Genomic DNA, 25,631 nt, shown 5'->3' with positions numbered 1-25,631 from the left:
TTTGGCAGACAAGGGTAACACTTTATTTTTCAGTTTACATACAGGTAGGCTATTAACCAGTAGTTACAGTAAATTATGTATAATTACATGCAACTAACCCTCAACCAAATCCTAATCCTACCCTAGCCCTACATGTTGTTAATTAATATTCTCAGTATTTAAATATGTAGGCTAATTACACTGTAACAATGACACCTTAAAATAAAGTCGAACCCTTTATTTTAAGGTGACGTATAGTTGTAGGCCTAGGCTACTTACTGAATAATATTAATTAACTACATGTAGGCTACTTACTATAGAGTTACGGTTAGGTTAGGGATTGGTTTAGGGTTAGTTAGGCCTACTTGTAATTACTCATAGGCTACTGTTATTAGGCTATTTTATAAGTAGCTATATAGTAGCGTGTAGGCTATACCCTAAAATAAAGTGTTACTATATATTTACATATACATAGATTTATATATACAGTATATATACAGTATATATTTTAGGCTGTTAAACCTATGATGATCAAATCCTGAACACGATGAACACTAAAACGATAGAGTGCTGGTGTTGATGTAAATTAAAAATGTATAGCACTGGATTAAATAGCCTTTATATCCTTAGCAATAGCTACAGAATAAGTAAACGACATTGCATCTTGTTATTAGGGCTTTATTGGAGCAGTAAATCACAGATGACCAGTGCACTGTAGCCTACGCGTCGCTAGAAAATAAACTCGCACTCCCAGAATTCCTCACCCGCATTGCGGCATTGTGGGTAATTTTAAAGTAAAGACTCGGGTGTTTCCTGTAGTCACGCTGGACCGAGAAAACATAATAAAAAATCCACATTCTTTTATTATACACCACAATTATATAATAAGTTAGCATTTGTAATAAGTTTGGACGTTGGACTGTTATCAAAAATGGTTGGCTGTAAAAGCAAACGCGATGACAAAAAAACGAGGTTTTTAATCAAGGCTTCTCTTCTTTACAAAGACATTTGCCCAGAACAGTCGCGCTTTTTCATGTAAGTATTATGTAAATTTCTCATGTAAGTTCAGTTTTCATCAACTGTTCATATTTATACGTGGACACATGCTGTACTGTAAATGCTCCTCCTCGCCATGCTTTCTACTGTATATCATGAAGTCACCAGAAGATGGCAGGCTACTCCTCATTTTCACAACGCACTGTTAGAGATAATAGTTTTTATGACCATTACATTACCGATTATTTTTATGTCAGATAACTGATAAGCAGAACCGTTTTTCTGCTTTTTTTTAAATTAATATTATTTATGTAACGTTGTTTTGCAATCTTAATGCTAATTGAAATTTATTTAATGCACCATCAAGGTGATGAAATAAACACGTGCACTCAAATCCCATCAGCTAAACAGTGTGTTAGTCATTTTAGAGTTTTTGTTCGGTGTGTTAAAGGTTAATCCCATGTGTAGCATCATAAACATCTGTTCTTTTAATATTGAAAGTGGGTGGAGAATGTCTGATCTCCATTGAAAAATCCACATGGGTTAACCAACACATATATAAATGGAACCTCAAATTGTTTTATCTGTTTTAGTCTAACAATCAAATAAAACTTCATTTTGAACAGTGCTACCATTTCAGTTATAATAAGTGTAAATAATTTGTGTTATCAATATAGATTCCTTTTTAATCTTTTGCAGAGCAACTAAACCAAACATATCTTCTGTGTAACACAGAAGCGAGGAAACTAATGGTGAAAAGTCAAATAAAAATGAGCCTGGGAAAGATTTTCTGAAGATTCTTGCTTTATTTAAATTTCTCAAGCTGCTGTGAATCACCTGGTTTATTGGCTATTACTGACTGTGTTCTCACAGCAGAGTGAGGGAAGATAAATGACACTTAGCCTTGGGTTGTGGCATGTGTTTCTTAGATTAAATGTCTCCCATGTGCAGGGTCAGCGCACTGCATGTTTCGAGTGTTAGTCGGCTTGTTGTGCTCGTTGAGTTCAGGGTACATCTGCACTGACTCACGACGTGCATGAACGTGAGTTACTGGAATCTGTTGTCTGAAAGTATGCGTGCCATGATGAGATATGCTCTTATTTATAAACCACTTGAGTTAAGCCCTTTAAGGTTCACTCTCAGTATCTTCCACTGGTGTGTTCGTAAGGCACGGCCTTTTGCTGCCTGGCTCGTCGATAGGGATAAGCTGTGTCTGCCAGAGTTATCAGTGGACTGTAATGGGGGCATTATTCTCTTTCTTGATTTTTATCACAGGTGATTTAGCTAAAGTAAGGTTTAGTTTTTGTTGATATAATCGTGCTGAGACAGTACATTAATTAAAAAGGTTCTTTATCTTGGTTCTGAGAGCACTTAAAAGAAGCTGCATTATTAATAGGTAAATTATTTGAATTAGATTACCACAGAAAAAAGTCATGTTGTGATATTACATGCCAATGGCAGTGCTAGGTGGTTTTTACTCTTTTTAATACAAAAGGCAAATATAAAAATAAAAGAATGAAAATAGTCAAATCAAACAAAACTCTGAAATAATAATAATAGCCTGATTATAAAACAAATGAATTAAAATGAAACAAAACAATCTTTTGGAAATAAACAGGCTTACATGCTGTTAAATAAAGCACTGAAATAAAACAAATAAATAAACATACAAATATTTTTTTTTCTTAAAAAATATCAGAAAAGCTTTAAAATTAAACAAAATAATAAAAACAAATAAATGAAAATAAAATAAAGTCAAGCAAAACTTTAAAATGAAAGAAAACAAACAATTAAATAAAAGGACTATTTGTTGTTTTGTTCTTATTGTAGAAAAGCAATTAAATAATTTAAAAATAAACAAACTTTAATGCAATTAAACAAAGCAATGGAATTAAACAAAAATAAATAAGCAAATAAATATGTCTCAGAAAATATCAGAAAAGCTTTAAAATAAACAAATAATTGCCGGGTGGATGTTTCAAATTCTGCACATGTACAACTTTCAGTAAAAAAAAGCCAATAAAGAAATTAAAATAATAAAAGTAAACAAATAAACAACAAACAAACCAAAAGTTAAACCCTTAAGAATCCATTTATTTAAAAAGGGAAACAAAACTAAATGAAGGAAAAGAAAATCCATTTAAGTCTGGACACAATCGACAGAGAATGTTTGCGACACAAATGAATGTGTCCCTGTTTGTAATGTGTTTGGAGGACATTTATCAGACTTATTTCCCTCACACTTCATCACTACCCAGATAACAGCTCTATGTGTTCTCATTGAGCAAGAGGTCTGCTCCGGCTCTATGGCATGCTGTGAATCATCCACTGTGGCATTACAAACAGTTGTGCATGGGACATTGGATGATTACAATAATAATACAAAAAAAACCTGCTCCCCTTAACAGGCACGTGCCACACAATAACAAGAAGCAGCTTTTAGCAATGTGAACTAAATTTAGACAGGATTATGAAGCTTATATAAATGAGATAGGAAGAACAGCACCATGTCCAAAAATAGGATGTACACTCACAAAGTCTCAGGGGAAATTAAAGCCCCCGGGGAAGTCATGGCCACTGACAGCCTGTGTGTACAGCACTTTGACCTCAGTATTTGTGTTTTAAGGAAAACTCCTGAAAATGCATATGTGGCGGGATATTGAATATTGTACCAGATAGCAACATTGGGTCAGAAGAATATTTTTTTTGTTCATAGTCTGTTGCAGAGATTTCACTTTGCATGTTAGAATCTATAGTCCTTAAAGCCCCGCCCCTTTTTCTGTCTTCCGGATTATATTTCCACAGCATGAAGGTAAGAACTTACTGATTTATGAACCGCTCATTTTAAAGGAAGTTCACTTAAAAATAAAACTTCATTCATCATTTACTCACCCTCAAGTTGTTTCAAACCTGTATGAATTTCTTTTTTCTGCTTTCTATTTTAAAGAATGTCGGTAACCAAACTGTTGATGGACCCCATTGACTTCCATAGTATTTTTTTTCCTACTATGGAAGTCAATGGGGTCCATCAACTATCTGGTTACTGACATTCTTCCAAATATCTTTCTTTGTGTTCAGCAGAAGACAAAAATTCATACAGGTTTGAAACAACTTGAGGGTGAGTAAATGATGATCGAATTTTATTTTTTAAGTGAACTTCCTTTAAGACGAGCGGTTCATAAATCTTAGCATAGATCAGGTTTGAAACAAATTGAGGGTGAGTAAATGATGACCGAATTTATTATTTTTTTTTTTTTGAAGAGAACTATTCTTTAAAATCTTCCCGGTCTACCGACATTTGTTATGAAATTCGCTTCAAACATTACAATGCTCATGATAACTTTAGTTAACTCTACAATAAGTAAATCCGCTTCATCACCAGCTAATAACTCTTCGACAGCGATGCCATAGAAATGTACTGAGCTACTGCAAAAACGGAAGTTCAAAAACTAAATTTTAAAGATGGCTGCGCACTTGTTTCTCTGGCGCATAAGGTCTATAAAATATAAAAAACTGGATTAGGGTGCAAGACCTCTACCAAGCTCATAAATTATTCATGAGCTTCCATATTCCAGGCTAACTCTTTTAAAGTCTGAGATTTAAAGACTAAACTCTTTTACTGCTTTTTTTTATTACAGGAGAAGGCATCAGAGCATCGGTAAGTTATGGCTTTGTTCTTTATATTAATAGACTTGTATGTCATTGTAAAGAGCTTTTAATGTACTCCCAAAGTCTATATAAGACCTTGTAGGCAACAGAACAGAAAGTTGGTTTTGAAAAGGAACGCTATCCCAAGTTAAACCCAGTAAGTCCAACCACATTTCCTGATGTAAAACATGAATTCATTTCTACGGCCTTCACAGACCTCAAAGGCCCGACAGCAGGGTAGGATGACCACATATTGGAAAAGCTGCCTTCCAAAGTCCAAAATGCCAAACTGTCCTCAGAATAGAGCATAGCATCACCTGTTTTATTTTAACCAGTTGCCATGTTAAAAACCTCATCTATGTTTCTCCCACCGTTCCAGCCGCTGCCCTGCCGGAGTCTGTGATCTGCCCCTTCTGTTTCCAGTGGCGACAACTGGGAAATCATCATGTGCGTCTGCGGCCCAAGCGGAAGCCCACGGCGAGGATCAGGAAACTCCTGAAGAGGGATTCGGCGGGAAAGAGACTCAGCGCAGAACAGACTGTAGTCCTCCGAAAGTTTAAAAGGGCCTCCAATGCTCTGGTGAGGTCAAATCCACATGTTTTATGTCCTCTTGAGTTCAGTTTATTTGCTGTCTCTATTTCTACCTTTCTGCCCTTTCCTGAGTGTTTTAAGAACAGGTGCTTGAGATTAGATTATTAGAGTTATAGAAATCAGAAAGAACGAATACCATGTTGCCATATATGTATGCCACTGTTCAAAAGATTGGGTTCAGTAAGATGTTTTGAGAGAAATTAAAACTTTCATTCAGCAAGGATGCATTCAATTGATCAAAAGAGACAGTAAAGACATTTATAATGTTATGTAAGATTTCAATTTCAAATAAATGCCGTTCTTTTGAACTTTCACGGTTTAAATAATAAATAAATATCACAGAATTAAACTACTTTTTAAAATATATTCAAATTAGTGCTGATAAGTCACGATTAATCGATTCTAAAATGAAAGTTTGTGTTTAAATAATGTGTATATATGTGATTATATTTATATATTTGTGTGTATAGTGTGTATGTGTATACATATGTACAGTAAATATACATTTGTGTGCAATATATACATATATTATATAAACATATTTTGAACGGATTAATCGCGATTAATCAATTTGACAGCACTAATTTAAATAGAAAATAGTTATTTCTAATTGTAATAATTTTACAATATTACTGTAATTTCTATATTTTGATCAAATAAATGGAGCCTTAGTGAGCATAAGAGACTCCTTTCAAAAGCATTAAAACTCCAAACTTTTAAACAGTAATGTATATATTGTAAAAAAAGAACTTTCAATAGTGGGCGAGAAAACATCATAAATATACATTTAAAATATGCAACAAGCATTTCTGAATTATAGAAACATTTTATGTGCAAGCTTTGCATTTTTGCTTTTTATTTTATTATTGGGGATTTTTTTTTATATATATAGGATAGTGGCATAGAGAAAGGGAAGTATGGTTGAAAAAGGAGGTACAGAATTGGGACATGACCCAGGTCAGATTCAAACTGGGCTCTTCATGAGCCTGCAGCTCTTATGCATCCTGACCACAGTCCACTCTGGAATAGAAACTCAATAATAGAAAGGTAAAAGGTAATGCAAGTTTCAGACGTCACTTAGAATAGTACAAGCTAAAACAGGGAGAGATTAAGAAACAATGGAAGCATAGGCCAAGACATACATTTATTTATTTATTTATTTATTTCCAGCAGGATGTAGTCAAGTGCTGATGGAAGAGATGAGTTTTCAGCTGTTTCCTGAATATTGTCAGGGATTCTGCGTTCCGGATAGGTTTGGGAAGATCATTTTGTGATCGTTCTGTGTGTCTGCGTATACCTGGGCATATCTTTTTATCTGCTCCATTTTTGGGTGACACAGCCAGGATCGTTGATGTGGCTCTAAAAGCAGTTCCCATTGATTTTGGTACATGGCCTATATGAGTGCACTTTGCTGCTGATGCACACTTGGAAGACTGAATTTAACACTTTAAAAATGTTTGGAAATTTCGCAAGGAGTATGAGACTTCTATCTTTAAAGTTATGGTTACAGACTATCACGTTAATTATCATTCATCTGGCAGAAAGACATTAATCAGACACTGAAAAACTTCTTTTATAGTGATTTGTTTAGCCTCAGATGACTTCGATTTGAAACCAAGGAAGAGGATTGAGAGCAGAAAAGTTCTCATTTTCTGAAGCTCTTCTGAAGTGTGGCTGGATCAATGTGTGATTGGAGGTGTTTCTTTTTAAAATGTGGTTATTTGTAGAAGTATTTAACCCTTAAAAGGTCACGGATGTTATGGAGGTGTACGTGCTGGTGTACACGGATGCATATCTCATGGTTCTGGGGGTGGAGTGGTTGGCGTTAGACTGCTAGATTCTGCATACATTGCTGGCATTTGTTTCTCTGCAAGAGAGGAAGATTTTGGCTTGACGAATAATGAACTTGATAGGGAGACAATGTCAGGAGAGTTCATATATATTAACCGTCTCGTATTTTCCCCACTGTACAGTAAAGAGGACAGAGTTAGCTTTGAGGGTCAGAGCTCTTTAGTGGAGGTCATGAAGATCATCTCTTGAATAGATGATGTCAGATTGAATAGAACATAAGTTTAGCATCATTGTCACTATTAATAAGATCCTTCAAAAAAAAAAGTCAAAAGGTTGATGCTTGAAACTCATTTGATGTGTATCCTAAAAAAGGATTACAATGATCCTTCTTCACCCTCTCTTTGTATTAGACACATTTTACTGCTGCTGTCTGTCTTGTCAATCGTGTTGAATTATGAATGAGTGAGTGTGTATGCGTGTGCGTGTGTGTGTGTGTGGGGGGGGGGGGGGGGTCTCTTTGAACTTTTTGAATTAGTCAGAGCCACACAGTCTCTTGCAGTGAAATGCTTGACATGCTGTGGCTAATGACAGCTCTGCCAGGTCTTTAGAAAGTTATTTCAAGTATCCTTTTATATATTTGTTGGCTAATGACCGTTTCATCTTTGCAAACACATGCAGTATAGCACACAGTTCACTAGCGTATTTTTAAGCAGTAAGACTCATTTTGCCACATATTACACCATGCAATAGGTTTTGATTACAGAAACCCTTGTTACATACTGTATAGATGACCTATTAAGTTTTTTTTTTTTTCAGCTTTCTTTAGTGTGTAATGTTACTATTTAAGCTTGAAAAAGATCTGCAAAGTTCCAAAGCACAAAGTCACTCCTAAAGGATTTATTCTCTAAATCAGCAAACACTGATTCTGAACTCCTGAAACACATTGATTGTGGTCTTGAGTTTTTCTCCCTCATTTAAATAATTCCCGCTCACAGCATACACAAAAAAGGGGATGAGGCCTGGTGTTGAAACTCACGGTAATGGTAAGGGACGTGACATTTCAAACACACTTGAAGTGGTTGACCAATCACAACACACTAGTCCAGCCAACTAATCAGAACACATTGTTCAGTTCAGTTCAGTTCAGTTTATTTCTTAAGCACTGTTACAGACACATCCAGATTTCTTCAAAATAACACATGGAGGACGTTAAATGCCATTTTTATATTTATTTAAGTTCTCCCAAGCCAGTAAAGTGCAGGGTGCTCACAGGTGCCAAAGCATGAAAAATTCAAAAAGAAAAAACAACAACTTCAGTATAAAAAAAACAAAACAATAACCTTGCATCAGGTCTAATACTTCAATCAGAGTACTCAGCTGATACAGCATTCACTACCACCAGTCTTAGCCCCCTTGATCACTTCATTATGTTAGAATTTATACACCTGGGTACAACCATTTCTCAGCAATAATCACATGGGGAAGTAAAAAAAAAAAGTATTATGTGATCAAGTAACTCCATTTCCTTCACCACACAAATTTAAATAACAGTACAAACTTCAATAAGTAAACTTCAGCAATAATTAGAGGAAGTAAACATTAACATCAAACAATTCCCCCTCCTTTCCCACCATACTTGGTATCTCCCACTCCCCATGATGCAACACAGCACAGGTATAAAAAGCATGAGAAAAGCCCATTCCAGTCTTTTTTACCCAAATCAAGATGGCCACCACCATGTATGCTGATCCAGGTGATAATCAACAGTCCGTAGCAAGCTTAAAATGTCCTCTGGGTTCGTGCTCAGGTGGCCAGTCTGAGACACAACTGTATAGTTGTAGGTATATTTGTGTTAGGGCTGTTGGAACGAATTTCGAAATTCGAATATAATTCGAATATTAAAAAAAATCAATACTATTCGAATGCTGAAGTTCCTATTCGAATATTTTTTTTGTATATTTTTAAAAGAAAATGCAATCTTGCCTTTCTCGCCGCCTTGGCACACACATGTGAAAATTAAATGCTTTTGTTTCGTCTGATAATCAAAGTTTTTGAATCATAACACAATTGTGCACGTTATCCACGCTGTATCATCATAACAACTGTCAAAAGTCGCGGAGAGGAATGTCTCCACGGTAACGGAGATCAACAATTTGATTCTCAGTCCACACTACAACGTGAAAACGGCGTCTTCAAATATATACACTTTGGAGTGCGTTTTCATTAATAAAAACGCCGTCTCATTGCTGACGGAAGGCCAAAACGGAGAGGAAAATATACGTTATTTTTTTATGACAACTTACAACCTGACAAGCTAGGCGATCTGTCCGAGGAACCGCCGCTAAAACAGGCAAGAATTACTTATGTTCTGCCTCTCTCTCTCTCTCCTCATCACGGGGCTCAACTGCTACCAGCTGTCCGCCAAAAGGCAATAACAGACAAACTGACGGTTTATCTGTGAAGATATGAGACCGATCAACATCACGCATTGGCGATCCATAAGACTGTGTAATGTCGTAAATATTAATAATAGGATGAATTTGAGCATTTAATATTCGAATATTATTCGAATATTAAATAAAATAAGGAATGGAATTCGAATAGTATTATAGAGGAAGATTGACAGCCCTAATTTGTGTGGTTAATCCATCTCTCCTGTCGCTGGTACATCAAGGTAAATAAAGAGTCTTTTAAAAACCAAGTATGTGTTTTGTGAAAGGGCTAACAAGGGGTCACAAAGAAATGAGGGTAACGTTAATAAGGGGAATGTTAGCTCTGTGACAAGCACATTTAATAACAGCAACAAGAATGGCCAAAGTGCTGTCCAATACAAAATGAAAAGACCATAAGATAACAGATAAAAGGAAACTAAGAAGAACAAAACAAGAGATTACAATGTTTCAAAAGTCAACGAAGACTAGATTTGAATGCAGATAAGGTAGAAGCAGCGCTAATGTGGTTTGGAAGGCTGTTCCATATAGTGGGACCAGCCACAGGAAAAGCTCTGTCACTTTAAGTGAGTTCATGGAATTTGAAGCAAGTTTTGATCTTCAGACCTTAGGCTTCGTGAGGGATTATAGGGGTGTAGTAAATTAGACAGATATCTTGGCCTTTGATTATGTAAAGATTTATAGACAAGGATTTTAAACTCAATTCTGTAATTAAATGGCAACCAATGTAGATCTTTCAGAAGGGGAATGGCATGCATAAATATTTTACGTCCTTTCAGAAATCGTGCTGCTGCATTTTGAACCACTTGTAAATGAGAAATTTGAGACTTTGATATAATAGATGGATTTGCAATAATCCAGCCTGGTCGTAATAAAGCATGGATTGCAACTTCCAGAGACTTCTCGGATAGAAAAGGCTTAATTTTACCAAGCAAGCGGAGATGAAAGAAACGAGAACCAATCACAGAGCTAATATTGAACTGTCAAACTCCACACCTAAATTCCCCACAGAAGGAGAAACAAAAGGTTGTAGATATTTAAGTTCTTCCTGGAGAAACAGAGGGGTTTTATCTGCATTCAAAAAAGGACGTTTTTAGAAAGCCAACATTTAACCTCATCCAAACAGACAAATAGGGTACATTGGAAGTGGTGCACCACCTGAGCATCTTTGCCAAAAGATTATTTGGCATGCTATTTTGACTATTCCATGATTTGTGATGCAATAATTGCATTTTTATGTCCTATATTTAGAATAGATATTATGAAGATTTGTATGCAGCACCTGCGTTTCTAGTTCCTTTGTTGTTGTCACTTTTGAGTTGGAAAGTTTCCATACCTCCAACAGAAAGCTCAAATGTTGCATGTGCATCTTTCAACATTTGGGGAAGCATCTGTGTCAGCAACCTTGGCTTTTTCCAGCCTGTGTTTGATGCAGGTTATGCTTGGTGCATGTGACATCCTGTTTCCCCTCAGGGAAAGAATCAGCGATGCAGATTTTCCATGTTTGGTCAAGGGGGATGGGCGTATCACAGATCGATCGCCCTGGAAAGCAGATGGGTCTCCACATATCAATAGCTGAACACACACACATATTCCTTGGCCAGGCTTGCATATCAAGGGCAGCTGTGGCATCTAGAATCTCAGCAGGAAGGTCAGAGCTGACAGTCTAGCCCAGCTTGTGGCTGCTGGGTTGAGGGTATTTCAGGAGCCTGGACTAATAATAGAACACAAAAAGCCCATCTGCTGGATGTGTGTGTGTGAGGCAAAGTGTCAGTAAATGTTTAGAAGTTTAGGGATAGCTCGTTGAAAAGCTCAGTTAAACAGCTTGTCTATGGCATTAATGAAACATCAACATGATTGCAGAAAAAGGTTCTGCATACATGCATATAAATGTATGTATGTATGCAGGATACATAATCATTTTTCTGCAATCTACATGTTGATGTTTTGTGTGTGTGTGTGTGTGTGTATATATATATAGATATAGACATAGATATAGATAATGTATAGGTTATCTATGACTGAAAAGTCTGAGACCACATTCAAAATCTTATATTAAACCTCAAAAGTAACAAATATATAAAAATTACACACACACACACATTTTATATACTTTACATTACAAGTTAAATTTCATTAGAAATCAAATTTTTTGAATAATCCAACAGATTAAAACAAATCAGCACATTGCATTGTTATGGATTACACAGTTCTAAGTGTACAGGAGACATCGCCTTTTCCAAATAAACATACTTCCTATAGTTGCTGAGATTGAACAGTACTTTGCCAACTGTTTGGCCCCTGTTTTAGAAAAAAGTCCACAAATCTCTCTCTCACACACACACTTGCAAATTTTACATTTTCAAAAAACATCACTTAGTATGATTTATAATCTATTTTCCTCATGCAATTTCAAGGACAAGGATTTCAGATACTGTCATCTTTGTGGGGACATTCTGTTTTATTGTGAGATAAAAAGTCGCAGTTACCTATTTTTTTTTTTTTTTTAGTTGTTTGGCAGAAACAAGCTTCCATAATGACTTCCTTTCTTCTGTGGAACACTAAAAAACATATTTTGAAGAGTGTTGGTAACCAAGAATTTCATTTGTTTTTGTTTATTTTACTATCTTTTTCTGATATATGAATCAAAAATATTTCTTTGGTAATTTTAGTTGCCTCTGTTGGAATCATATGTTTTTGTTTTGTTTTTTGTCACATACTGTATGTTGTGTTTTAGTTGCTGGTTTGTTGGTGTACCTTTAACTAGCAATAATTCCTAAATCTACAGACTCCACCAAATACTAAGCTGGCCTCTACAACAGAATCATTTAACCCAGAACTTTCATTTTAGAAACAAGGGGATAGATAACGGGTTATAATTGACATCTCTACTTTGTCTATATCTCTCATCTCCCTCTGAATCCATCCTTCTCTTCAACAGTGTTAATCCCAAGGATTCATTCCCAGCCTGGCTGTGTCGGATGTCTCTTTTTTGAGCATCGTGTTTATGACCCTGTTAAATGGGCAGATTTTGATCCTGGGGAATGATCTATTTTGGGATTGAGCTGTGTGATGGAGATTAAAGGCTGTGTTATGTCTGCTGTCTTTATATGGAAAACTGCTCAACTTTTAAAGCAGTGGTTAACTAGTATTTGGTGTTTTCTATTTTAGCTGTAATCTTGATATCATATTCTCCTAAAGCTCTTTGCGTGGTCAGTGTTTTAGTCTAATGCAAAAACATTGATTTATATATTTATTTAGCCTCGTAAGATGAAAAGATCAATTGTGGCATATTTGAGTTTTAATGCAGAGTTTTAGTGAAAGTGAAAAGATTTCTCATAAAACCATCTGTACTTAGTCCACAGTTCCCATTCAAGATGTGCAGTACCAAATGTACAGAAGAATTAAAAGGAGAATTGTTTGCTTTATTGATAATAATTGTGTTACTTTTTAAAGACTTGGTTCAAGTTTCTGAGGAATTCCATTAAGGATTGTTCGGATACTACAGAGCATTCTTTCAGTAACCAATCAGAGACAAGAGTCAGTCGGGCAGACTCCGCCCCCGCTGCAGCTGATTGGCTTGTGCTGCTCTTTATATCTCCACACATGAAGGGTACTGTAGTAAACATAGCTGTTCTCACATACATGCCTGGATCATCTCAAATCATCTACACTGCAGCTTAGCCACCTGTTACCTCAACAAACAATGGCAGCCTTTGTGTCGGTGAGTTCAATTTCCACACAGAAGAATGCAAGTTTCATCATGTGCAGTTAACATAAATTACATTAATGCAACAATGTAACCATATGTTCAGGATTTATGAATCAACCACTGAAAGGTTTCTCTTGTGTATACTACCATTCAAAAGTATGGGGTCTGTAAGATTTTTTTATGTTTTGGAAAGTCTCTTATTCACTTCAAAACTGCATTTATTTGAACAAAATTACAGTAAAACTGTAATATTGTGAAATATTAAAATTTCAACCACTGTTTTATATTTTAAAATGTAACTTTTTTTCAGTGATAGCAAAGTTTCAGAAATCATTCTAATATGCTGATTTGCTGCTCAAGAAACATTTATTATTATCAATGTTGAAAACAGTGTGCTGCTTAATATTTCTGTTGAAACTGATAAACAATTTTTTAAAGATTATTTGATGAATAGAAAGTTCAAAAAACAGCATTTTGAAATGGAAATCTTTCATAACATTATAAATGTCTTTTCTGTAAATTTTAATCAATTTAATGCATCATTGCTGAATAAAATAAATTGTATGTCAGTATATTGAAGTGTATAAAGTTGAAGATTAATAGGTGTCAGTAGAAGACTGGAAATGCTAGGGGTTGGTCGGCTTAATTTAGTGCTGTCTCTGGCAGTTTCTGTCTGCGGATGGCCTCCGGGCATGTGTGTGTAGTGTACTTTTGGCCTGTACCTTGCTGTGTATAGAGCTCACGTTCATGTGCAATGTGTGAAATACCTGAGATAAGTGCTCACAAGTGCCTGCTAAACCTTGCAGACTCTCATGCTAAATAACTTGTTAGCACAACCATATAACCATCTAAAAAAAACAAGATGTTTATTTTATACATTCAATTTAGTAACTTATTGATGTTAAATCATTCATGTTGCAATTTTGTTTGGGGTTCCAGTCAGCGTATGAAGATTGGGCAATCGGCTTTTGTTTGTGAGACCGTACTTGTCTATCAACATTATTAATTAATGAATTGTGCATATCAGTAGTTTTGCATTCCAATTTTAAGTACATCTGATGTCAGACATCGTTTATCTTCTCTTCAGATTTTGTTTTGATAGATATTCTGTTTTTGTAATACAAACAGGGTTTTGTGTATGTAGAGCATTTATATTTTAATCTATCCTTTATATGATAAAACATTTTATATACTAATTTTGTCATCAGGAAGATTTTTTTTTTATCATATTAGGCCATTTTAAAGTTAAGATGTCCAGACATTTTCTCAGCTCAAAAAAAAAAAATAATAATAATAATAATATATATATATATGTATATGTATGTATATATATATATATATATATATATATATATATATAGTATGTGTATGTACAGTATGTGCATGTATGTATGTGGAAACAGTAGGCTATGTGTATGTGTGTGTATTTTTCAAATCATTTTGGCATGATGACTTAGCCAAAAACATATTTGATCATTTAACCATTATTTAACCAAGATACTTTGTTCTCTTAGATGGCAACGTGTTACACCTGTAATAAGATGTCCAGACAACCTGGAATGAACCGTGAGCTTTTGGCCACTCTGTCACAGAACCGAAGTACCCCAGGAAGTGCAGGCAAACAAAGAACTCCACAGTCTGTCAACAGGGCCACTCCAAAATCAGTAGCGGACAGAACACCAAGTGGCACACCAAGGTAAGCTACTCTTTGAACATATATGCTGCAGGTCCCAACTGCATCTCACAGAACTACTGAAACCATTTACTCAATGATTTCTGCCCGCAGGTCAATGTCTTCAAACACCAGCTCGACATCAAAGTCTGGCAGCGCAAAGTCGTCACCCTTCGCCCGCCTCAAAAAGATCCTTATGCTGGAAAACAAACAGCAGAGTAAGAAAGGTGGTCTGAAGGACTTCCTCTCATCTCTCTGAAGACCTTCGGGATCATTGAAAATGAAAGACTCTGGCCCACTTTGAAAGGAGCTACTGAAGTTCATGATGAGGATGATAATCACTTCTCCTCGTGTGTTACAATGCCACCTAGTGGAGGAGTCACTATAGCCTGGTTTATATTGAAGGACTGGGTTAAATTGAACAAAACGTCTCATTTCCTTCTCTTAAGAATCTGTTTCTGTGGCATAAACATTTATTTTTGCAGGACAGTGTAACTTGTGCTACAGAACAATGCTGTGACTTTTTGTAGTTTTTTCAAATTTGCTAATATTTTCATGATACCACATATTGTTATTTTTTCAATGAAAAAGATAACTTTTGATATGTTGTGCGTTTAATGTTCATTTTGTACACTGAATTCACACATTTGAATCCACTGTTTGGATTACTGATATTAAAAGAAGGATTGTCTTTACACTTGGCTTACACATTGAATTAATTATGCTCAAAAAAAAAAAAATTGTGCTGTGTTTACATTTGGTGGCATAGTTGCCTTCAGGCTATATAGAAAAGACCAAAAATATGTCATACTGGCTTCTTTTTTTTCTGTCTCGATACATTTAAATTGTCTTGTTTGATATTTGACAGAATTGTTTTCCAATAAAAAGTAAAATAATAAAGTTTGTGTGTTTATTTATTCCTCTTAAAAGAGATTAAAAGACCCATAATGTTTTTTCTAGGCCCCAAACTGTATTATAATATTTTTTAAATTGTATATTTAAAGAAAAAGCAACACAATTTGTGAAAAAATACTCTACTTGTAAAACTGGACTCACAAAATGAATCGTGGTAAATAAACTTCTTAATACATCAACCCTCCCAGTTTCTGTTAATAAAGTTAAAAAACAAGCAGTCAATATTGTATCCTATACAATGGACAGGACATATGGACATGTATATCTTCATTTACTGTAACAGTGAGTACATAGAGCACAGGCTTATTTTCCCAAATAATACAAACTAAAAATAAGGTTCTTAAATTATATAATAGTTTTTACAAGTTTTATCTTTGACGCACTGTAGTTATTTTTAAATCTCAATGCACGTTTTAGGGGCCTTTTATTTTGAAAAAGCACTTTCACCCGGAAGTGGTCAAACAGACGCTAATATGTGCCTTTAGTTTACAATCATCATTACTCTGAAGTATTAACTTTTTGAACATAAAATGTGATTATAGATATTCAAGAAATTATCTCCAACGAATGTACAATGTCAGATCGCAAGCGAAGCCGAGAGCATCACGAGGACAGACATGAACGAAAGAAACACAAGGAGTCAAAACAAGATGATGACAAATTCAAGAACCAAACCAGAAAACTGATTCAAGAGGTGCAGAAACTCAAGCATGTGGAGACTTTGTGAGTATTTGCATAACATCCGTTTGGTATTGGTAATTCTTTTGTATAATTTAGAGTTTTTATTATCTGAACTGCTGTAGCATTCTTTTGTCTTGCAGATAACGTTAACGTTATGTTATTACTTTCTTTTTTTCTTTTTCCTTTCAGCTATGAAAATCCTCCTCCTGGGTTCATCAAGGTTTGGTCATGGCTTGAAGTGTTACCATTAAATGCTGCGAATATATCATGAGCTAGTTGGGTTGCACTTCATTTTATGGTGCCATTGTTACAGTGCATACATTGTATACAATTAAGTAACATGAATTAACATTATGTACTTACTATAGAGTTAGGGTTTGGAATAGTTTCTGTTTTAGGGTTAGTTTTATACAATTATGCATAATATACTGTTATTAGTACAGTAAGCAAGCACCTGTAATATATGTAACAAGGACACTGTAAAATAAAGTGTTGCCTCTAGTCATCAGAGATCATGTAAAGGCATTAGAAATACGTTTTTGAGTGAGCATTTTGCAATACACGCATAACTGCTTTTGCAGGAAGATGATTACAAACCAGAGGACTGTATTCCTGATGACCCTGGTAATGAGGACGCCAGGAGCTTCTTGGCTCACGCTCCCACCAAAGGACTGTGGATGCCTCTGGGAAAAGAGGTGAAGGTCATGCAGTGTAAGCAAACTTTCAGATATATTTACTTCGCTCTTAAAATAAAGATTTTTTTTGTGATCTAAATTGAATTTCTGAATTTAATCGAGTAGGTGTTTCTTTTATGGAAGCTTCCTTCTGCCACGTAATAAAAAATAATAAAAGGTAATCGTTTTTTTTTCTCGCAATTCTATCTTTTTTTAGTTAATAGCTCGCGATTCTGACTTTTTTCTTCTCAAAATTGTGAATCATAGATTCAGATTTGGGAGAAAAAAGAGTTATGATATAAAAACGTGAAATTTTTGAAGAAAAAAATGTCATAATTGAAAGACATAAAGTCTCAATTATAAAGTAATTGGTACTTTTTAACTCACAATTCTGACCTTTTTCTTGAAATCATGAGTTATAAACTCAGAATTGTGAGAAATGAGGTACGAATTGCAAGCTATAAATTCGTAATTGTTAGATAAGTCATAATTGTGAGATATAAACTTGGGAGATAATAAGTCATAATTGTGAGATATAAACTTGCAATTGTGAGAAAAGGTCAGAATTGTGAGAAAAAGTTGCAATTACCTTTATTGTGAGTTTATATTTTACAATTATGACTTTTTTCTTGCAGTTCCTAGTCTATATCTTACAATTATGAGAAAAGTCAGAATTGTGAGTTATAAATTCACAATTGTGAGAGAAAAAAAGTCCAAATTTCAAGTAATAAACTCGGAATTGCAAGAAAAAACTCAGAATTGCGAATTATAAACTTGGAATTGTGACAAAAAATCAGAATTGCGAGATATAAACTTGCAATTGTTACAAAAAAAGTCAGATTTGAGAATTATAAACATGGAATTGCAAGAAAAAAAGTCAGAAGTGTGAAACATAAGCTCTGAATTCTGAGAAAAAAAGTCAGGACAAAACGTCAAAGTATCATCATGTTATGTTTACCACAGGCTTTATTTTACTCATAAAACAAAAAACATTATAAAACCCCAGAAGGAAAAACTCAAGGGAACCAGTGGCGAATTAATCTTCCAGATTTTATCGTCATCCCTGCAGCACTCCATTGCAAGATAGTCACAGTTGTGTTTATATCTCAGAATTTCAAGCTTATAGCTCACAATTCATACTTTTCCCCTGTCAGAATTGTGAGATAAAAAGCCTTTATTATTTTTTTATTACTTGGCGGAAACAAGCTTCCATAGTCTCTGTCTGGTCGTGTATATAGAAACATTTTTGTGTTAGTATATAATTACACGAGTTTGTGCTGTTTATTATAGTTCTTTTTTTAATAGAAAATTGATGCCTGTAACTTTTAGCGACAAATGATGTTTTAGATTTTACTGTGCGGATGAAGGTCATTGAGAAAACAGACTGTGTGTGTAGGCTGGAGATGTAAGAAGTACGGCCACAGAACAGGAGACAAAGAATGTCCGTTCTTCATCAAAGGCAACCAGAAACTGGAGCAGTTCAGAGTAGTAAGTGAAACACACATGGCCTACTTTTTACACCGCTGCAGTTTAAGGGATTTATTTAAAACCATGTACAGTAACCTTGACTTAAAGCCTGATTAAAAACTTTGGCCTTACATATACAGGGTTTGAACGTTTTTTTAAGAACATTTTTAGAGATTGAAGTAGCAGATTACTGATTATACAAAGTATTGATATATAACCAAGCTTCTTTTTATTTTATTTTATCACATGCCATGTGGTTTTGATATCTTTTTTTATTATTGAATAAACATTAACATTATACATGCACTTTCATTCAAATGCAAATATTAAACATTATACAATTATACATGCAAAAATAACTAGAAAAAAAGAGAAAAACAAAAATAAATAAAAAAATAAAGGTGCCAGGGATTTAGTAATATAACAATCTGAATAAAAGTACAGTTGGGTATAAACATACCAAATAAATTCTTTCTCATTCAAAGAGTCTGTCTATGTACAGCTTATTTCAGTCAACAAAACCATGAATTAAGAGTTTTTTATTAGTAAACTTGCATTTATGAATATGTAATTTGAAATTGTCATCATGTGATTATGATTATTTTTTTAGATTTTCCATCCTTTGTCTGTCCATTTGAACTAAAACATTGTTTTTTTTGTGTGTCCTTGTTTTTTCACAGTGTGTCTGTGCCTTTAAAACTCGTATTACTGCACTTATGCACATTTTAAAAAGTTATGCAATGTAGTTTTTTCTACATTAGATCTTTGCAAAGATCTGAAAGGTACACAGTATTATTTTCCTTATAAATAAATGAATAGTACTTTAAATAAATTAATTATAAATGAATAGGCCTAATACAAGTTGATTTATTTACATGGAGCGGTTTGCCTCATGGGGTCCAACATGTTGAAGTCACATGGCCAGCCTAATGCGAATGATCTCTGTATCCCCCTTATTATTGTCAGATGCTTTCGCTCGCACACAACCTAAACTTTTATTTTTGTGTGATGTTGCATCCACACCACTAGGTGTCAGTATAAGTCCACAATGACTGCCATATTGACTGCAACACATAAAAAAATGTACTATAACTGAAGCTATAAAATATTTTACTTCCATTGCAAGTTTGATTTTTTTTTATACGGTGAACTGTTTAATATGTTCATAAAATTCTTTCACAGGCACATGAGGATCCAATGTACGATATCATTCGAGAAAACAAACGCAATGAAAAAGAGACAAGGTACGTCAAGTTTTATAAATATTGAGTTTTATAAATAGCTCAAATAAGCAATAAGGATAGACACAATTTACAATACAATGTTCAAAAGTTTGGAATCAGTGCGATTTTTAACGTATTTTTTTGTCTCTCGTGCTCACCAAGGCTGCGTTTGTTTGATCAGTACAAACATTAATATTGTGAAATATTATTACAATTTCAAATAAAATATAAAATAACTGTTTTCTATTTTAATATATTAATGTAATTTATTCCTGTGATGCAAAGCTAAATTTTCAGCATCATTACTCCAGTCTTCAGTGTCACATGATCCTTCAGAAATCATTCTAATGTGCTGATTTGGCTCAAGAAACATTATTTTTGTGAAAACTTATAAAAAAAAAAAAAAAAAAATCAGGATTCTTTGGTGAATGGAAAGTTCTATAGAATATTTTGTAACATAATAAATGTCTTTAATGTAACTTTTGATCAATTTAATGCTTCTTACTAAGAAGAAAATCTCACTTACCCCAAACTTTTGAATGGTTGTGTGTCTCAATGAGATGAAGAGCTTTTAATAATGTTCAGCCTCTTCTGGATCTGCTTATTAATAAGTTATTTGGTGTGTTGAGGTCTCTCAGAGGCCATTGTTGATGAATTGTGTCAGTTTAACAAAAGAACCCGGTTGCAGACGATTACGTAACTCTTTACTCCACTGTGATTAACTTCTGTTATGTGGTGACAAGAGCTCCTGCTACATGGGAGTAATTAGAAACCGTTATGTGGGATGTAAAGCCATTGTGGGCCGTTTTGACAGATTATTTTGTTCGTACATTGCTGAGCTCCACATTTATGCCACAGAACTGTTACTAAACATTCCCATGGGACTGGCAATTTGAATTTTTCAGCAGGATGTTGGAATACAAGGAGTAGCTTGTTAAAAAAAAGTTGAAAGTCAGAAATCAGCCGCTTTAACATTGATGCAGACTTCACAGCATGTAGTGGATGAAAGCAAAGCTAAAACGGGGTTGTGCGGTTTTGTTAGAGGATGTGAACCCTCTGAACAGCAGTGATCTGATGAATTGTTAATAGTTTCAGGTCAGTGTGGCACAGGCTGTCAGAAGGTGCTTGTGTTTTCTGCTTCCACTTATGTTGCCCAAATCAATAGCAATTGAATTTAGTTAATTTAATTGCTTTTCTCTTAAATTATTCTAAATAAATCCAATTGCAAAAAGGTGAAGTGTGTCATTTCTGTGCTTCTAGCGCCACCAAAAGGAATTTCAAATGTATAAATAAGTGTAAAATTAATGTTTTTATACATTTTTGTAGGTTCTTATATATATATATATATATATATATATATATATATATATATATATATATATATATATATATATATATATATATATATATATATATATATATATGAATATATATATATATATATATATATATATAAGAATATATATATATAAATGATAAATATAACACAATGTTATTTATATTTTACAATATTTAATATAATATTAAATATAAATATAATTTGTGTGTATTTATATGTGTAATATGTATATAAATATGTATTGAATATTATATATATATATATATAATATTAAATATACATATAATTTGTGTGTATTTATGCGTGTAAAATGTATGTAAATATGTATTGAATATTATTTATGTGTATATATATATATATATATATGCACATTTATATGTATATAAATATATATTAAATATTATTTATATTTTTTAAAATATTTGTTTTATTTATATAAAAAATGTGTGTATAAATATATATTGAATAATACTATTATAAATATGTTAGACATATTATTTGTAATATACATATATTTTATAATATATTTATAATAATATTTAATTTATATTTACCAATACACACACATTAAATAAATATTATTATTATTATAATTGTTTTGTACATATTATATATAAATATAGCATATATATATATATATATATATATATATATGATATACTGTATATACATATGATATATCATATATATATATATATATATATATATATATATATATTAATATTTTAATAAATAATTATTTGTAAGCCAAATTTAATTTAACATTTTTAATCTGTAATAGGACTATTTTAAAGGAGATGCGTACCGGTATATTCTTTCAAGTTAAATGTTTTCATGAGTTCCATTATCTATAGTTTGATTATCTTTTTTCGTCTGCATATTACAAAATTGTGCATAGAAAATCATTTTGATGTCTTTTTTCTCCTCACTGTAGGATCCAGCAGTTGAAACAGCTCCTTCAAGACACCACCTCCGACTCTGACTCCACCTCAACTTCCTCTGCCTCCTCGGATCACAACCGGAAGAAGAAGAAGAAGAAAAAGGAGAAGAAGAAGAAAGAAAAGAAGAAACACAAGAAGAAAAAGAAGAAGCACACGGCCAAGGCTAGCGATGACTCAGACTGAAACAGGGGCCAGTGTCTGGGTGTCTCAGTGCTCATCATTAGAAGCTCTGCAATAGTGTGTCAGCCCTATCAAGTATACACAGGAGGCTTCCCATCAGTTCTCCAGGCCATCTTCATATCTGCTTAATAATTCATGGATGCATTAATCTCCTCTGTCGCATGGAATGCTTAGGATATGTGCATCTATAGCTGTTCCTTATCAGACTGTTTGTTCCTTGGGCTTATTGGACTGAAGTCTGAGGTGAACAGAGTTTCTGAATGTATGTTAATTTACATTTTGAGAATGCGTCATTGTGAAAAGAACTGACGAGAGCTAATGATACATGCCATCTGCTGTCTTGAACAGTGACGTCCATAAATGTCATGCAAATAAATCAATGACTATTCAGCATTTACAGCTTCTTTTTATGGTAATCTGATATGTCCTAAAGAGATTTTGAGGATTTTTAGGATCTTGCACCTCAAATTACAAGTGTGAATTCACATCCTCTGTTTCCATCAGAGTGTTCGGGGATTCTGCATCTGGCTGTAGTACGTAAGCGCAGCCAATTAGCACCTCTTGAATGGGTGACAGTGGTTTGCACATCATTCACATCACCAGAGAGGCTTATTGAGAGGGGAAAAGATGCTTCTCCTTTGATCTCGTCGTTGAAATCCGGAGTCCTGCGGTTGTCGTTGAAGTACATGTGCCATTTTGTATCAAGATAAATAATGCATCATATTTTATCAAAGGAGCTCTTCATAATGCTGATTCAATTTTGAGACTATTTAAACGTGCTTTTAAAAAAGAAAACAATAATGAATTATTCTTAAATATTCATATTAATAACATAAATCAACCACTTCAAAATATAGTCTATGACTGACTATCAGGGCTTTATTTGATTTTCAAGTCGTCAACTTGCGCTCATCTTCAGAATGAGTTTGTACTGGTAATAAAAGCTTGATTCTCATGTTTCCTTTCTAGTTCCTCTCTTTTCATTGTGTCTCCCTTTGTTCTGATCTGGCCAGGGCCAATAGAAACGTGTGTATGTGACATGTTCCCTTTTTATCAAGCCGTGAAGGTCACAAATGAGTTCCCCACTGTTTAAATATATTAAACATTTTGGTTTACGCTAGACAAGTGTTATTTAAAGTTCAATTGTGACAGAAAATTCCAGCACAACAATTTAGCCTACCTACAAAAATATGTATTTTATTAAATAAAATAAATTATATTATCACATACCAATTACAAACTTGCATATATACATATATACAGTCAGAGGTGGACAAAGTACACAACTTCCTTACTCAAGAGACTTGTGAAGAGTTTTTATTATTCTTTACTCAAAAAATTGAGGAGATCAGAAGTGCAATTTTACCTTCACATTCCCTTTCATCAATTAATCCTGCGCTGTCTAACAATTTGACTAACTCTGAACCAGTCGACAGATATTGTCTCTAAAATGAATGGAGGTTGCTGCAGACTGGACATTCTCCCTACTCATCTTTTAAAATGTGTATAGGTTTTCCTTAACAGCTATAATTAACAGTTCCTTAATGAGTAATACCAAACTGTTTCAAACATGCAATTGTTCATCCCTTGTTCAAAAAACCTAATTCGGATCATACAGTATATAACAACTATAGACCTTCTAAACTGCCTTTTATCTCCAAGATTTTAGAGAAAGTGGTCTACTCACAGCTATATTCATATTTGAATACTTTTGATATTTTAGACACATTCCAGTCGGGCTTTAGGACCTGTCACAGCACAGAAACTGAATTGCTCAAGGTCACTAATGACGATATATTATTATCGTTGGACTCAGGATCACATGTTGTTCTAGTTTTATTAGATCTAAGTGCTGCCTTCCATACGATTGACTATGAGATTCTTCTCAACCATCTGGAGCGTTGGGTTGGTGTCCAGGGTACAGCCCTTCAGTGGTTTGCCTCATATTTAAAAGACAGGACAGTTGCTGTGAATCTGGGAGACTTTTCTTCCACATTGGCCCCTTTAGTTTGTGGTGTTCCTCAGGGGTCGATTTTCGGACCGTTGTTGTTCTCTCTGTATATGCTTCCTCTAAGCACTATTTTTTGGATGTATAGTATTGTGCACCATTGTTACGCCGACAATCTCCAGTTTTATTTTCCTGTGAGCTTAGATAAAACCTGTTCGCTGGACAAAGGAATGTTACAGTGATATTAAACTTTGGCTTTCTAGCAACTGAGGTAAAACTGAGGTTTTGATTTTAGGTTCTCCCATCTCACCTAACTTTTCTGATAATTTAGGTTCCTTGTCCTTAAAGATTGAACATCAAGTAAAGAGTTTAGGGGTAATTATGGACTCATCACTAAATTTTAATAAGCAGATTGGTGCTGTTGTTATCAATCGCTAAAGTAAAGCATTTTCTAGTCAAGTCACCTTTATTTATATAGTGCTTTTTACAATACAGATTGCATCAAAGCAGCTTCACAGTGATAACTTGAAAATAATACAACGTTCGTTTCTAGAAGAAAATTGCGTCATCGTCCACCTTAAGTAAGGCAGATCAATAATATTGTTGAATATTAAATGTCCCCAACTAAGCAAGCCAAAAGCCAAGGCAACAGTGGCAAGGAACCAAAACTCCATCAGGTAACAGAATGGAGAAAAAAAAACCTTGGGAGAGCCCAGGCTCAGTCGGGGAGCGGTTCTCCTCTGGCCAATGAGCGAACAGTGTATGATTATGAACTAGGCAGCATTACAGGTCAGAAGTCAGATTGGATCAGAACATTCAGAATATTTATCCAGTTCCATCTGGTTGGATGTCGGAGTCATCACGCCTGTATGGAGACGAGTTTGTTGAGGATCAGTGCCGATGGCTGTCGTGTCGATGAGGCCTTCACAGGGCTGATGAGGCAGACACCTCAGGGATGGGTCCAGGCACAGGTCCACCATCTGATCTGGATACGGCCGGGATCCGGCTGACTTCAGTAAACAGGGAAGGGACTGGTTGACACTTCAGGACTGCATTGTCATCGTGTCCAGGCGCAGGTCCTTCATCAGATCTGGATACGGCCTGGATACGGCGGACTGCGGTAAACCTTGGATAAACAGAGAGACTAATATTAGCATAAACGCCATCCTTCTTATAATGTAACAAGTACATCAGGATTTATGGGAAGTGTTCCCGGTTCTGGCTGACCTAAACTATGCAGCCTAACATTGAATTATAGAAGTCTATAATGTATTATGTGTATGTTAGGCCAAAGAGATGTGTTTTTAGTCTAGATTTGAACTGACAGAGTGTGTCTGCTTCCCGGACAATGTTAGGAAGATTGTTCCAAAGTTTTGGTGCTAAATAGGAAAAGGATCTACCGCCAGCAGCCGATTTTGATATTG

General features: G+C 34.5%; 2 protein-coding genes across 2 annotated transcripts; both read left to right on the top strand.

Moving 5' to 3' along the window:
* Positions 1–750: 750 nt before the first annotated feature.
* rmp24 (ribonuclease MRP subunit p24) lies at positions 751–15,739 on the top strand. Its single transcript, XM_081377551.1, has 5 exons — positions 751–1,014; positions 4,614–4,633; positions 5,003–5,202; positions 14,682–14,863; positions 14,954–15,739. The coding sequence occupies exons 1-5, from the start codon at positions 911–913 to the stop codon at positions 15,096–15,098; spliced, it is 651 nt and encodes a 216-aa protein (XP_081233677.1). The 5' UTR covers positions 751–910; the 3' UTR covers positions 15,099–15,739.
* Positions 15,740–16,130: 391 nt separating this feature from the next.
* Positions 16,131–23,226, top strand: rp9 (RP9 pre-mRNA splicing factor). The gene is made up of 6 exons (XM_081377550.1): positions 16,131–16,477; positions 16,625–16,655; positions 17,017–17,146; positions 18,506–18,597; positions 19,759–19,820; positions 22,073–23,226. The coding sequence occupies exons 1-6, from the start codon at positions 16,329–16,331 to the stop codon at positions 22,260–22,262; spliced, it is 654 nt and encodes a 217-aa protein (XP_081233676.1). The 5' UTR covers positions 16,131–16,328; the 3' UTR covers positions 22,263–23,226.
* The last annotated feature ends 2,405 nt before the right edge of the window (positions 23,227–25,631 follow it).

This window comes from Scardinius erythrophthalmus (genome assembly GCF_964197995.2).
Source record: "Scardinius erythrophthalmus genome assembly, chromosome: 10".
NCBI lineage: Eukaryota > Metazoa > Chordata > Actinopteri > Cypriniformes > Leuciscidae > Scardinius > Scardinius erythrophthalmus.
The sequence above is the reverse complement of the archived record's forward strand: the minus strand, read 5'-3'. Positions and strand labels throughout refer to the sequence as shown.